Source organism: Peromyscus leucopus, chromosome 3, assembly GCF_004664715.2.
Source record: "Peromyscus leucopus breed LL Stock chromosome 3, UCI_PerLeu_2.1, whole genome shotgun sequence".
NCBI classification, from domain to species: Eukaryota; Metazoa; Chordata; class Mammalia; order Rodentia; family Cricetidae; genus Peromyscus; species Peromyscus leucopus.
The window spans coordinates 64,638,884-64,653,234 of NC_051065.1; the positions used below are offsets into that span (position 1 = coordinate 64,638,884).

Sequence of the window (14,351 nt, forward strand, 5' to 3'; positions counted from 1 at the left end):
GACTTTCACACGTGCACTGCGGAATGCACACACACAAATATATAAATGAAGAACGTGTTGTTGTTGTTGTTGTTGTCTTTTACAGCCTCCTCCAGCATGACTGAGGACTCCCCTGGAGCTCCCCGCGTGGTGTGCAGACATCTCTACCTCCTCTCCCCAGCAATTGCTTACTGCTTAGATAATCACAGTGAGGGCTCTCATGAATTCCTAAGCATCTCGAGCTTTCTGAGCCTGCCACCAACACACACAGGGCAGAGTTTCCCATTCCAGGACATAGCTACACAAGAGACCCTCCCACCCCACCCCCAATCAAAACCATCGACTCCCCTGAGGGAAGACTTGCCCTCTGTCCCTTGTCTGTCCCCAGTAGACTTAGTCCCACAGCTACTGAACTTGCTCTCTTCCCTCCAGCTCCATACCTAACCCCACCTCTTCACAACCAAACCCTTCAAGAGAGGTACCTAGTTTGTGACGTCACTGTCAGCTTTTCTGGTAGCTGCCCAGTCCTTCCCCTGGGATCCTACTCAGGCTGGCCCCACAGAATGTTCCGGTGGGTCTGCAGAATGGTGTGGCTGCCTTGGGAAGCAGAGTTTCCTGTAAGAACTTGTCATTCCAATCTTGGCACCACCCCCCCCCCCCCCCCGAGAGAAACGGAAATGCACACCCAGAGCTATGCACATGTCTTTACTGCAGCATTATTCATAATTGTCAAAAAGAAGACACAACTCAGATGTTCAGCCAGTGAGAGAACAGACCAAATGCAGTGTACCTGTACAATGGAATATTAGTCAGCCATAAAAAAGGAACAAAGCATTACTGGGTGTATAAACAGTGGAAACATGCTGTAAACGATTCTGTTTACAAGAATGCTCAGAACAGGGAGCCCACAGAGGCAGACAGTGGCTTCATGGTGGCCTGAGGCTAGGGAAGGATGAAGGGGTAGCAGTGACCTTGGGGAAGGCTGTGCACCTCCTGAATATGTGAACTCAGAGGGGGCCTTGAATGAGGAAGCTGTACATTATGTAAGCAAGGTTTCAACCATGGCATCAATGCTGTGTTTTGAAGACAGATGTTCACGTTCATGGTCACTTGATAACAGGTTCTACTGTGTGTGAATGACTCCAGGAAGCAGCATGGGGGCTGGCAAGATGGCTCAGTGGTTAAAGCCTACATTCAATCCCTGGGACCCCCATGAAAGGAGAGAAGCAACACACACACACACAAATAAATAAATGTTTAGAAATGGAAAGGGGAGCTGGAGAGATGGCTCAGTGGTTAGGAACACTTCCTCTCAGAGGACCCAGGTTTGGTTCCCAGTACCTACACGGTGGCTCACAACCATCTGTATGTCCAGTTCCAGGGGATTCTATGCCCTCTTCTGGCCTCTGTGAGCACCTGTACGCATATGATACACATACATACATTCACACACACACACACACACACACACACATTAAAAATAATAAATCTTTTTTTGTTGTTGTTGTTTTTTGAGACAGGGTTTCTCTGTGTAGCTTTGCACCTTTCCTGGAACTCACTCTGTAGTCCAGGCTGGCCTCGAACTCACAGAGATCCACCTGCCTCTGCCTCCTGAGTGCTGGGATTAATGGCATGTGCCGCCGCTGCCGCCGCCGCCGCCGCCGCCGCCGCCGCCGCCACCCGGCTAAAAATAATAAATCTTTAAAAAAATAAAAATTTTGGGAAAAAAAGCCACATACACTTCCGCATAGAAAAAAAAATGCCTGGAAATACATACTCTGAAATCTTACCAGCAGCTTTTGCTCGGTGGTAGGATGAAAGTGGATGTGTGTGTGGAGACCAGGGGTGGATGTCAGGAGTCTTCCTCAATTGCTCTCCCCTTTATTTGAGACAAGGTCTCTCTGAACTCAGAGCTCACTTTTTGGCTAGTCTATCCAGACACCCAGGTCCAAGGGTCCCCTGTCTCCCTAGTACTGGGGTTACAGACATGTGCTGCTGCACATGTGGCCCTTTATGTGGGTTCTGGGGATCAGACTCTGGTTCATATTCCTGTACAGCAAGCACTTTACTGACTGGGTCGTTACCTCGGCTCCAGATATGATTATATTTGCTGAACAGTCTACGGTGGACATGGGATAAGCTTGCTTTAAAATAGCTGATATATCTCCTTATCTACTCCATTTTAAGAATACAAGCCTGATGTTCGAATCTTAGATGGTCTTTTAATAAAAAAAAAAAAACAAAAACAAAAAAACAGAGCCAGATATCAGGGTGAAAGCTGAAAGATCAGAGAACAGACCAGCCAGCCACTAGTTCTTACCTCTATGAAATCCTCAATCTAAAGAGAGTGAGTTCCTGTTTCCTTATAATTTATATACCTTTCTTTTCCCTGCCATATTGCTTTCTGGGATTAAAGGTGTGTGTGCTTCCCAAGCAAAGGCATGAGATCTCAAGCGCTGGGATTAAAGGTGTGTGCCACCACTGCCTGGCTCTGTTTCTCTCCTAGGCTAAGTCAATCTCTTGTAGGCCAATGTGGCCTTGAACTCACAGAGACCCAGAGTGATCCCTGCCTCCTGGGTGATAGGATTAAAGGTATGTGCCACCACTGCCTGACCTCTGTGTCTAATCCAATGGCTGGCTCTGTCTTCTGATCCCCAGGAAAGTTTATTAGGGTCCACAATATATCACCACACAAGCCAGAGTGATTATTGATATTATCCCACAGAGAGTGCAGGGATGTAGATAAAGGCTGACTCACCCTGCTTGCATGGTCTCCAGGTGAGTTCTCAGTAGCTGGAAGCACCTGCAATCAGCGAGTCTGTAATGATTAACATGAAGTGGTACAGTGAAGCACCCAGGAGCTCTGTTTCAAAGGCATCTCCCTAGCAACCCCACTCATCCTCAGGGCCAGAGAAGGGGCTCCTGATCTTCCATTTCCAGTATGCATAGTTGGATATCACTTTTGGTAGTCAGGGTGCATCTTCAAGAGTCTTAGTTCAAACTTATCTCTACCATCACCCTATGGAAGTTTCATTCACTGGATATGAGGGTAAATTGCTCATGAGTCCATTAGAGCCTGTGGCAGCCCCCATGGGACCCCAGGGAAACAGAGCATGGAATGGGTATCCTTTGTGGTCTGCAGGGCACCTCGGTCTGTGTACCACAACAGATATCATGGTCTAGGACCACGGTTTGCTTTGTCCCAGTGGAGATGAGCTGGCCAAGCGGCCGCAGAAGTTAGGCTTTGTGAGTACCAGCTTGAGGAAGCAGAAGCAGCAACCAAGTGAATAGTTGGTAACAGAGCAGCTGTCTGAAGACATCACTAGCCCCTTTCCACACCAGAGGCAAGCGACACAGAAATCCACAAAATATTAGAAGCTCCGGGCCTGGCCATAAGGACCATAACAACAGAATCCTTGGGGAGTCTGTAAGGACAATCAAAACGGCCAGAGACAAAGAGACTGGAATACATCTCAGGACTCAAAGGACAGATGCCAGGTGCTGGCGTGTGGGTGGAGGGTCTGAGGGGCAGCCTGCCCCATCATGCCAGCTTCCTGAAAGTGACTGACAAGCCTGCTCCAGAGGGCCAAGTTTCCTGTGAGTGAGGTGTCTGTTCCTTAGGGGCAAAGGTGCGTGTGTTTACACAGGTGCAGCTTTCCCAACATCTAGAGGACCTGCAGCTGATGGGTGGCTCTTAGAGGCTGCACCTGCCACGTCCCACGGTAGAGACTCACTGTCGTGAACAACTTCCTATTAGCTGAAGCAAGGCAGCCCCTCCTGCCTTTTGCTGTGGAAAGGGTCCCCACGTTGCTGTGACACAACATACCGTACTGATGCCCCCCCTCCACACTGCACCCCCCGTTTGTGTGCGCCCGCGCAACCTCCACAAGCTTGCACCGGCTGGAGCGTGGAAAAGAGCCGAGGAGACCCAAACCGTAGCCTTCCTTGAAGTCAAAACCGCTTCTGAACAAGGCACAGAACCGCCAACCTGGCTTAGGAGGGGGAACGGACGGGTTGGGAGGGAAAGGCAAGGAAGGCAGCCGGGCCACCCACACCCGTGCTGTGTCATGCTGGGAAACTGACCTCCCCCCGTGAACTTTGGAGAAACAGCCGGCTGAGGAGGGTGACTTGTACTCTCTGGCCACGGAGCCACATGCCCTACCTGAGGTCACACGGTGCCCTTTCAGACCTCATCACCAGCCCCGTGGCTTTAGCCGGTGGGGTCTTGGCTGGGGCGTGGGGTAGGAGGAGCTGGGGGGAGCTCTGAACCGGGTTGTGAACCCGCAGACCACATGTCACACGCGATCAAAGACGGACCACCGCTCGGCCCTAGGGATCCCCGGGTCTTTGGAGCTCTGGATGTGCGCCCGGCCCCTGGGGAACGGGAGGACCCCCGCGTGTCCGGATTCTTTCGGAAACCGAGGTCGGGCAGCGCGTGGCAGGGCAGGGCAGGGCAGGGCAGGGCAGCGCCGGACCTCATGACCCACGTCCCGGCCGCCCCGGTGCCGGCCCGCGCGGCGCGCACTCGCCCCGAGCGCGCGTGCCGGGCACCAGCCCCACCCCCCCGGTGGCGTGTGCGCACGTCATATGGGCCGCCCTCCTCCCATTGGCTCCCGCCGCCTCACCAGACCCCGAGCGGACAGGCGCGCGGGCAGGGCGGAGCCGCCGGGAGCCACGCCCCCCAGCGGGGCGCGCGGGTGGTGGATAGGCTGGGCGCGGTCACGTGAGGCCACCGGCGGCCCGCCTTATAAGCGGCACCCGCGCGGGGCCGCGGCCGCTCCTGGGCAGTCCGGGCGCGCTACCCGTGGTGTCGTGGTGTGCTCCTCCCACTGTGCGCCTGGCCGCCGATGCCCAGGCTGCACGACCACGTCTGGAGCTGCCCAAACGCTGGCGCTGCGAGGCCGTACAGCCTCCCACGAGGCATGATTGCGGCAGCCCGCTGTCCGCAGGGCCCCGGAGCCCCAGAGCCGGCGCCCCGGGGCCAGCGAGCGGGAACGGCAGGATGCGGCGCGCGGCCCGGCAGCTGGCACCACGACCTGGTGCAGCGGAGCCTCGTGCTCTTCTCGTTCGGTGTGGTCCTGGCCCTGGTGCTCAACCTGCTGCAAATCCAGCGGAATGTCACGCTCTTCCCCGACGAGGTGATCGCCACCATCTTCTCCTCCGCCTGGTGGGTGCCCCCTTGCTGTGGCACGGCAGCCGGTGAGTGCCCTTCCTTGTTCTTGGAGTCGGGGGGCGGGGAGGTGGGGGAGAGGGACACGTCAGCTGTTGTCACCCTGAGTACAAGAAAGGGGGGACGCGAGGGTTGGGAGCCCCAGACGCTGGCGAGCGACAGGCGGAAGTTGGAGGGACTAGTGATGGAGATGAGGTCAGGAGATAATTGGCAGTTTAAGTGGAGGAGTCGCAGCTGTCTCGCCGAGCCCGAAGCCACGATTGGCCGCCTGGAGAACTGGTGAGGGCAGCACCACGCGGCCATTGGCTGCCTGAGCAAACGTGCTACCCCGCTGAATAACTGAAAACAAACCGTCACGTGCGCCCAAGAGTCTGTTGCCAGGGGACAGACTTCTCCATACTTCCTTCTGCTGATAGTGAGCGCTTTGTGGCTAGCAGCCAAGCCCTCTGGAACTCCGTGGCCCAGTCGACTTGGGACAGGAGTAAAGGAGGAACCCTCGGGCCTGAGCACACCGTATGGCGTCACCTCTCAGGTCCAATGAAATTTGTGACAATGTGACACAGTCTTTTTTTTTTTTTTTTTCATTTCGCTGGTTTTACAAAAAAGAAAGTTGAATGGTCACAGCCCAATAGATCCCTGCATATCCCTCAATGCACATCACGTATTTGAAAAACATTGTCAGGTGTTTCTGCCCATCCCACCCTCCTCCCAGCCTTGCTTGTCTTTGGCCTGTGTAGGTGGTCAGCATAATTTCTGGTGCACCTTTCCTCCAGTCTGGTGAGGCACACCTGTGCCTGGAGCCACAGGACACCAGGAGCAGCTCCTGCCTGCTTTGAAGTCAGCTTTTATTGACTGCCTGCCTGTGCTTTATATGCTGGCCTTCTATGCTGGGCTGTGGCTGAGTCATGGGTTAAAGGTAATATGCAGAGTACTTGCTGTTGATTCCCAAGTGCTCTCAGGCTCACCTGCAGCATTATGGGGTCCAGCCCTGTGACAGCTGTCTGCTTCTTCCAGGAAGGCTGATGTAGCCATTGGGAGAAAGTTGTCATCTTTATTTTCAAAGCCCTCTACCACTTTGGGGCTCTACTGGTTGAACATTCTTGTTTATTTGGGGTTGGGGGGGTGGCCTCATACATGTTAGGCAAATCATTTGCCACTGAGCTATTACCCCAGCACTTAATAGTTCTTTGGGGAATAAGATGTAGAGTTGATATTCTGTTTTGGGCACATATGGAACATAGTTTGTCATGGAAGTTTGGAGGAATACCCGGGACGGTTTCTCTCCTTATCTGAACCTGTGGCTGAACGGCATCTTTCTCATCACTGACAAGGCTGAATGGTAGCCTGAGGTCTTGAACTTAGCTGCAACTCACATGTACCTGTGTCCCGTGGGCGCTCTGCCTCTTGTACTGCAGACACCCCTTCCTTCCTGTTTTTGACTCTCTGGGTCTCTTTCTGGAATGCCCAGCTTGCTGCTATCTGTCCAAATGTTTAGTTGTCTGAGTCTATGTCTGTGACGATTCCTAACTCAACCTCTTCCTTCTCTGCCCTCCACGTTACTTACATAATCCTCATTTCACACATGAGGAAACAAACAGGAGGCGGCACAGCCACCCGAGCAGCCTGGGACTGGCAGCAGCGTTCTCCCTTCCTGAGTCCCTGCCCTTCCCACAGTATGCGACTTGTCCCGCTGGGCCCAGGTCAGGGCCGAGAGAAAGCAATATGAGGTAGCCTTGCCACAGCCTTTTCCTACAGGTGCTTTGTCTACAGGTGACAGACTGCCTAGGAAAAGAAGTGGTTTGGACCCTATTAATAATGACCATACAAGGACTAATTTTAGCCAGTGTCTTCTAATCCTGTTTTTGTTTTTCTTCAAATAGCTGTTGTCGGCCTCCTGTACCCGTGTATTGACAGTCACCTGGGAGAACCACACAAGTTCAAGAGAGAGTGGGCCAGCGTCATGCGCTGTATCGCCGTGTTCGTTGGCATCAACCACGCCAGTGCCGTATCCTCAGCTGGTGTCGGTGTCCAGGGTGTCATCTGGGTGTGGCAGGGTATATTGTTACTGTGACCAAGAATTGATGCTCATTGCCTCATCCCTGTGCTTTAGAGGAATTCTGGGGTCCAGTTTCTGGGGCCTTTTACTCATCTTAGGACACTTGAGCTAACACCAGAAGTGAATACACTCTGCCCCTCAGTTACTGTGGCTCTCAATGGACTTGATCCCTCTTAGCTTCTCCCCCACTGACATGCTTGTTCCTGTGATAGAGAATGAGTGAGAGCCTTGCTCAGTCCAAGGCTGGTCGGGTGGCCCCTGGCCTTCTAGTGTCCAAAGCTGACACACTCCCTTCATGCAATGTCTTGTGTTTTTGTGCAATATGCATTTTCTGTGAAAATGGTTGATTTGATGGCAAACCCTTCAAATACTACGTTTCTAGAGCAACTTGGAGTAAAAGATTGTACACCAACTTCAGGGGGCTCTTTCCTTACTCAAATGATTCACAAGTTAGTTCTGATAGTGCTGATTGACAGGCACTGAATTAATAAACTGACAGACTTACCTCTGCCTGGGGTGGCACAGAGACGACGTGGGGGTAGTGCCTGCTTGTTTCCACTGAAAAGTAAGAGGGCAGGGTAGAGACAGTATCTTAGCAAAACTGCATTGCTTATGACCAAATGTCAGGAGAGGCTCACAGCTTTCAGAAAGTTTACTATTATTACTCTGGATGTGGTACTCCCAGGGGATGGGGGGGGGCGGGGGGGGGGGGTCTCAGGTTTGTTCATGTGCCATCATTACAAGCAGTAAGTTACTGTATAATGATGTGGCCTGTGAGTAATTCTGGGGTTTAGTTTTTTTTCATATGATAAATTAGGAAACTTTTCCTTAACTTTTGGATCTCTAGAAATTGGATTTTGCCAATAATGTCCAACTGTCCTTGACTTTAGCAGCCCTGTCTTTGGGCCTGTGGTGGACGTTCGATCGCTCCCGAAGCGGCCTTGGGCTTGGGATCACCATTGCCTTCCTAGCTACGCTGATCACTCAGTTTCTTGTGTATAACGGTGTCTACCAGTAAGTGCATGCTTTAAAATGTTGCTTTGCTTTTGTAACAACACCTACCTGTTAAGTATAGATGTTTTGGATGTTATTTGACTTTTATGCAAAATAACATGGAAATCTCAAAATGCTTTTTCTTGGCTCATATTAAAAACTCACTATCCATAACTTGGTGAAAGTAAAGTCTGGTGGCCATAAAACATGTCTTTTAGACACTGACATTTGATGTTAACTGTAGCTCACAAATGTCTCCTACACCCACATCACGGGAATCCTGGACCCCAGGCTGCTGGGTGGCTGAAACTGTCTTGTTTCCTTCCTAGGTACACGTCCCCAGATTTCCTCTATATCCGCTCCTGGCTCCCGTGTATATTTTTCTCAGGAGGCGTCACAGTGGGAAACATAGGACGACAGTTAGCTATGGTGAGTGTCCTGAGCACTTGAGGCTTTTCAGCTTGACAGATAGGTTTTGTGTTGATGTGTGTCTCATTCGGATTCCTCAGCAACAGTTGGTGAGAATAGTCTACGTTAACTATAAAATGATACATCGCTGGGTCTTCCCTAAGTTACGATGTGTAGATTTTTAACACTTGTTCATGCTGGAAAGCAACCAGAATTTCAGGATGGCTGTGTGTATTGCAGCCGTGTCTTGTGGTTTCTCTGAGTTCATATAACCACTAGGCAGCCCCACTGTCAGTTGCTCTCTAGCATGTGTGCAGACCATGCTGGGGTTCACCTTGGCTGTGGACAAACCAGGAGACAGCTTGGGTCAGCAAGTACTCCCTACCCAGAGGCACCTGAGTCTAGGCACAGGGAGGGAATCATCCAGAGAGCTCTGGATCATGGCTTGACCACTGTGTAAAGGGACCGTCTTGTTGGAGTGCTAGGTCTCCTCTCCTTGGAAGAGAAAGCAGTGCCACCTCCTATCATCCACGGTCACTTCTGAGGCAGCTGGGCAGCTGAGTTCAGAACCTTGTAGCAGGTCTCTTCATCAGGCAGCAGTTGCCACATGAACACTTTAATTTTGAAGATAATGTGGACATGTTATTTCAAGATGACTTTGACCCATGGGCTTAAGTGAACATTCCAGAAGGGTGACTAGGAAAGGGCCATTGTGCACAGAGATGAACTGTAAGGCTTTCTCTGAGTGCTTATCTCAGTATTTCATGCTAGTTTTAAACAGTCATCTGACACCCACTCATGAGAAGCTGCATTTGAAGGCCACTTGGATAGCTCACAAAAATACAAGTCATTTCTAAAAGCTAGAACTAGAGGTGTCTTTCTCTTCTGTCCCTGATAACCCTCTACAGATCACAGCCAGTCAGAAACTCTCTTGTCCCTGATGGAAAGTTAGAAAGCTTTTCTCAACATTAAAAATCTTGTCAGAAGCCAGGCATGGTAGGATACACCTGCAGTCCAAGCACCTAGGAGTCTGAAGCAGGTGGGTCTTAAGTTGAGGCCAGCATGGGCTACATATAGAGACCTTGTCTTAAAACATAAAAACTAACCCCCCCCAAAAAAAACCAGATTCATATCATATGAAAACATGGCGACACTTCTCCCTCCCACGATCATGCCCAGGTGGTTATCAGTGGAAGGGAAGGCCTCCTAGTACCTCATGTCTTGAGATTTGTCCGCAGTCTGGCAGAGAATCCCTTGGGCTTTTGAACTAAGTTGACCTCAAGCAGGTTGAGTAGTTTCAGTCTGAAAGATGTTTGGAGTTGTAACATCTGGGCTTGGGATAATGTGTGGAGGCCAAGGCTCTCATTCTTTTAGGAAATTAGCATGCCTGGGAAGGAGTGGACATTTGAAGCATGTTGGCAGTCTATACACCTAGAGGTGATGATCCTAGAGGAGTTGAGCCCGGCCAGCTTTGAACTCTTTCTAGGAACCTCTGCCGCCCTCCTACTGTTTGTCAGGCCTCTATTCCTGAGCGTGAGACCCTGGTTACTAACAAGGGTGCCCATCCCCAGGAGCTCAGCTGATGGCATTACAGTTTCTGTGTGTGGTAGTACCTGCCCTTTGTCCTGTGTGTCTGAGGACAGAGCCTTGTCATCAGCCATAGAATCTGCAGGTTTTGCTGTGTGCATTTAAAAATGTTTCCCAAAAAAGGTAAAATTTCCGATTGCAAACAGCATCCAAGTATATGGCAGCTTCTTGTCACCTCACCCATGGGGACACTAACTGTGGAGCTTGCTCCCTGCTGTTGGATTCAGTTTGTCTTTCCTGTTGTCTCCTGACACAAGAGTCACTGAAGACTCGTCTGCTGTCCATGTCCTTTGTTACTAATGGAGCCCTCAAACTGTGAAGTAGAAGCTATGATTAACGTGTTTTAAATATGGAACTTGATGTTTGCCCAAGTGTGTGCAATTTGAGCCATGCTACTCATTAATATACTATACGGTCCTTTAACATATAGCATGTACCTTTCATTCATTCTGCAAATGGATATAAAAACTGGTGTAAACAAACCAAGGTCCCAGGTGCAGTCTTGCCATTTAGATGCACCTACTGGGGCAGCCAAGTGCCTATGTTTGTTCCAGTGAGTCTCTGCCCATTGGTAGCGTCTTGGGTCTTTTGCCTCTTATACTAATTCAGGCTTAGTTTTAGTCTCCTGAAGACGGTACCTTCTAAAATTGTGTTTTGTCTTTGGAATCAGTAAATAGATAGTATAATTTGATGGCTTAACTTTTCTTTCCAACTGACTTGTCAAGAGTCTGACCTGGGCCAGGTGTGGTGCACACCCTTTTTTTTTTAATTAAGAAATTTTCTACTCACCCTACATACCACCCACAGATCCACAGAACCCACCTCCTCCCTCCTCCCACCCCCCAACCCTCCATCCCAAGCCACCCCCGATCCCCACATCCTCCAAATCAAGGTCTCCCATGGGGAGTCGGCAGAGCCTGGCACACGGAGCCAAGGCAGGTCCTAGCCCCTCCCCGCTGCACCAAGGCTGCTCAAGGTGGTACACACCTTTAATCCCAGCATTTGAGAGGCAGAAACATTCGGATCTTTGTGAGTTCCAGACCAGCCTGGACTATACTCAAAAACCAGGGGGGAAGAAAAAAAGAAAAGAAACACTAAACTACTTTAAGTTTGCTTAAAGCCTCTGTATGTCAGCTTTGAGGGAAGCACGTTTTCTGGAAAGCATGCCACACTCTCGGGGTGGCTTTACTCGGACCCCCATTTCTGTCTGTCGCTCATGGTCCCAGAATCTTATTAAGTATGACTGCTGAATGTGGGAGAACTGAACAGAGCAGGAGGTCTCCGGACTCCCAGAGGATGTGTGAATTGAGGTTTATCTCTCCTGCATTGGCAGCTTGTGGTTGCTCTGTCCAATCAGCTCTACCAGTGAGACACCATCCTGCACTTGGTCAGTCCTGCAGGCCTGGCCATGGCGGTGATTCCCAGGCTTGAACTGCTGCCAGGGCGGGTGTAGCAGAGGCCTCAGGTCTGACAAAGGCTCCAGCAGAAGCCACCTACCTTTTCCACAGTAAATCTGATTTAAATTAGGGCCCTAACTGCACCGCTCCAGCTCTCGGGTGCACCCGTGCTACCTCAGTGTGGGGGTGGTGCTTTGATAGTGTCTGCTGTGGCTGGTGTCTTAGTCATTGTCTGTCTGCGTAACAGGCTCCATAGAAAGAGGTGAGCAGCACCGCTTTCTCTGAGGTTTGGATTGTTGTAACTTCATAGGTGAAGAGCTAGGTTTGTAGCCTTGGCAGCCTGAAGGGCAGTGGTGGAGCTCATTCATCCTGAGCCTGACAACATCCCCAGGCCAAGGGAATTGTATAGACCCCAACAATTAAAGCATCCAAGCACTGACTTCTCTTTTTCTTTTCCACACAGGGCGTTCCAGAAAAGCCTCACAGTGACTGAACTTCAGGGCATGGTTCAGAGCGGAAGCAGGATGCAGAGACACTGGTCCTGGGTGTGATGAAGACTCTTTTTCCTCAATGTCCCATTTAGACTGGGCTGACGATGATAAATGACTCCTGAAGAAGTGTTCACATGGTCTAGACTAGCAAACGGAGGCAAGGACTACTGACCTAAAAGTCTTACCTTGCTCACCCACCCTCACACCTGTCTGCACTGGAACATTCCATCCCAGGCTGTATGTGAGAGTGGGGCAGGGGGCCAGTTTCCTGAGTATTAGATTTCATTCATCATTCAAAGCAAGTTGCCATATTTCAAAGCCTTGAATCAATGAATTACCAACCTGCAGTTTTGTGTCAGTGCCCAAAGGGGAGAGGTTGATGGTGCTTAACAGACATGAAGTATGTGTAATAAGAATATTTATCCAGAATTAAAATGGAGGGTGTGTAAGGGGTGGGAGAGAAGAGCAGCAGTGAGGCGGAGGAAGGCCATGCTCCCGGTAGGTCCCAGTGCAGCCACATCTCCAGGGCACGCTCAGGCAGGTGCTCACATGTGGGCCTCACCAGTGGGGACCATGCTTTTCACTGCCAGGGGTTTGTAGACAATCTTACTGAGAGCCAAGGGCAGCGCAAAGTCATGACTCTGCACCGTGATGCTGGACTTTTCACCTCAATTTAAATGAAGTTTGGTCCACGAGCTGGACGATCTAAGAGTGGGTAGCTGTCTGTGCTGTTTCAGTCATAATGAGCCGAAATTGTTTGTGTCACTCCAGAGTGGAGAGGACTTTTCCACAGCCCTATGGAGCTTGCAATCTGTGATTGCCTTGTAAAAGGTTGAGTGCGCACGTCACTGCGTTAAACACACGGTGTCCTGTATGCATCGAATGGCATAGACCACGTGGGACCTAATTTGCAAGTATTGGGTCTTCGACTTCAAGTGCAATGTGTATGAAAACCAATCTGAGCCTTGTATTCTCTTAAATATTTATTTTATTTTATTTTTTTTTAACCGCGTGAGCTGTTCCAGAGAAGGGTTCTCGGGTCATTTCAGAGCTGCGTGGAGGCGAGCTCAGCAATACTTCTGTCAGCTGTGACGCTCCCTCAGTCACACCCTCCACTGCGCCCTAGTCCTCTGACATACTCCAGTTCTGTGAGTTTAGTAATTTGTACTTACAAATTTACTTTTTTTTTTTTTGTATTCTGCAATGTAAGTGTTTTTGGTTTGTTTTAAATTCTGTAGAACTGACTCGATGAAACAGAAGTTGGGCCCTAGGCAGGACAGGAGCTTGGTGCCTGTGTGGACATCTGGGTTTGGGTTCACTCATGTGGTGATGCTCATTGGGGTTTTGCTTATTTTGTTTTGAGGAAAATGTCTGGAGTAAACTGGTTTTCTGAAACTACTTTGGTTAGGAGAAAATGGGTTGTTCTGGACTTTGGAGCAACCCTTAAAATTTCCTGGAAATAAAAACGAATGGTTGGTCCTTCGAAGGCATTCTTCAGCTAAGACTTAAGTGTCTTACAAAAACCACAAGTGACTAGAAGAAGAGCAAGTGAACTTGGCGATGTACTTGATCATATATGATGAGTATTTTTTTTCTCTTAAACTGGAAATAAATCTAGTAGAAGTAATGTAGCCAAAAAATGTGAACCCGAAGGATATTTTTGCCAATAGCTTATAGCAGGTACATTGAACCAAAGTGATCAAATTTGTAAAAATGGTAATTAGTACCAACCACATTCACTGTCCCCGATCTGAACACCCAGCGAGGTTCACGTCCATGCTAACTTTGCAGCATTGTGTTCTTTTTGCATTCTTTTTTTACTTTTATTAAAGGTTCAAAACCAGCTATTGCATTTCTGAGTTTTTCTTTCTTTCTTAGGAGAATGGCACCTTGGTGGAGAGTGTTAGGAATCATGGGGAAAGGGTTTTTCAGTTTGGAGATTTGACACAACCTTTGGGAAGTGCCCTTTGAGGATGTTTCCTATGTGGTAGGAGCTAAATGGAGCCAAGAGGAACTTGTCCCTACCCCTGCCCCTGCCCCAACTGGTATGCAGAATGAAGCTGGTCCATCACTCTGTCACCTGATCTTGCAGGCTATTGGTGGCAAGGTTTAGGGTGGAGTGATTGGTGACTATGCAGAAAAGCCATCTCTTGTCTTCCCTGTGCTAAAAGAATGCACTCTACTTTCAAAACAGTTCCAACATTCTTAACTCAGCCTTGATGGTGGCCTTAAGCACTGGTGGCCTTATTACTTTACTGAAGGTGGATCCG

General features: G+C 49.8%; 1 protein-coding gene across 2 annotated transcripts; it reads left to right on the top strand.

Moving 5' to 3' along the window:
- Positions 1–4,727: 4,727 nt before the first annotated feature.
- Insig1 (insulin induced gene 1) lies at positions 4,728–13,924 on the top strand. Of its 2 annotated transcripts, XM_028864204.2 has the most exons (5): positions 4,745–5,178; positions 7,030–7,154; positions 8,053–8,219; positions 8,528–8,627; positions 12,054–13,924. In XM_028864204.2, exons 1-5 carry the CDS (start codon positions 4,827–4,829, stop codon positions 12,081–12,083), a joined length of 774 nt encoding a protein of 257 aa, XP_028720037.1. In that variant the 5' UTR covers positions 4,745–4,826; the 3' UTR covers positions 12,084–13,924. The 2 variants fall into 2 exon arrangements, with proteins under 2 accessions (XP_028720038.1, XP_028720037.1); XM_028864205.2 differs by lacking the exons at positions 7,030–7,154; positions 8,053–8,219; positions 12,054–13,924 and having other exon boundaries at positions 4,728–5,178; positions 8,528–8,610.
- Positions 13,925–14,351: the final 427 nt, after the last annotated feature.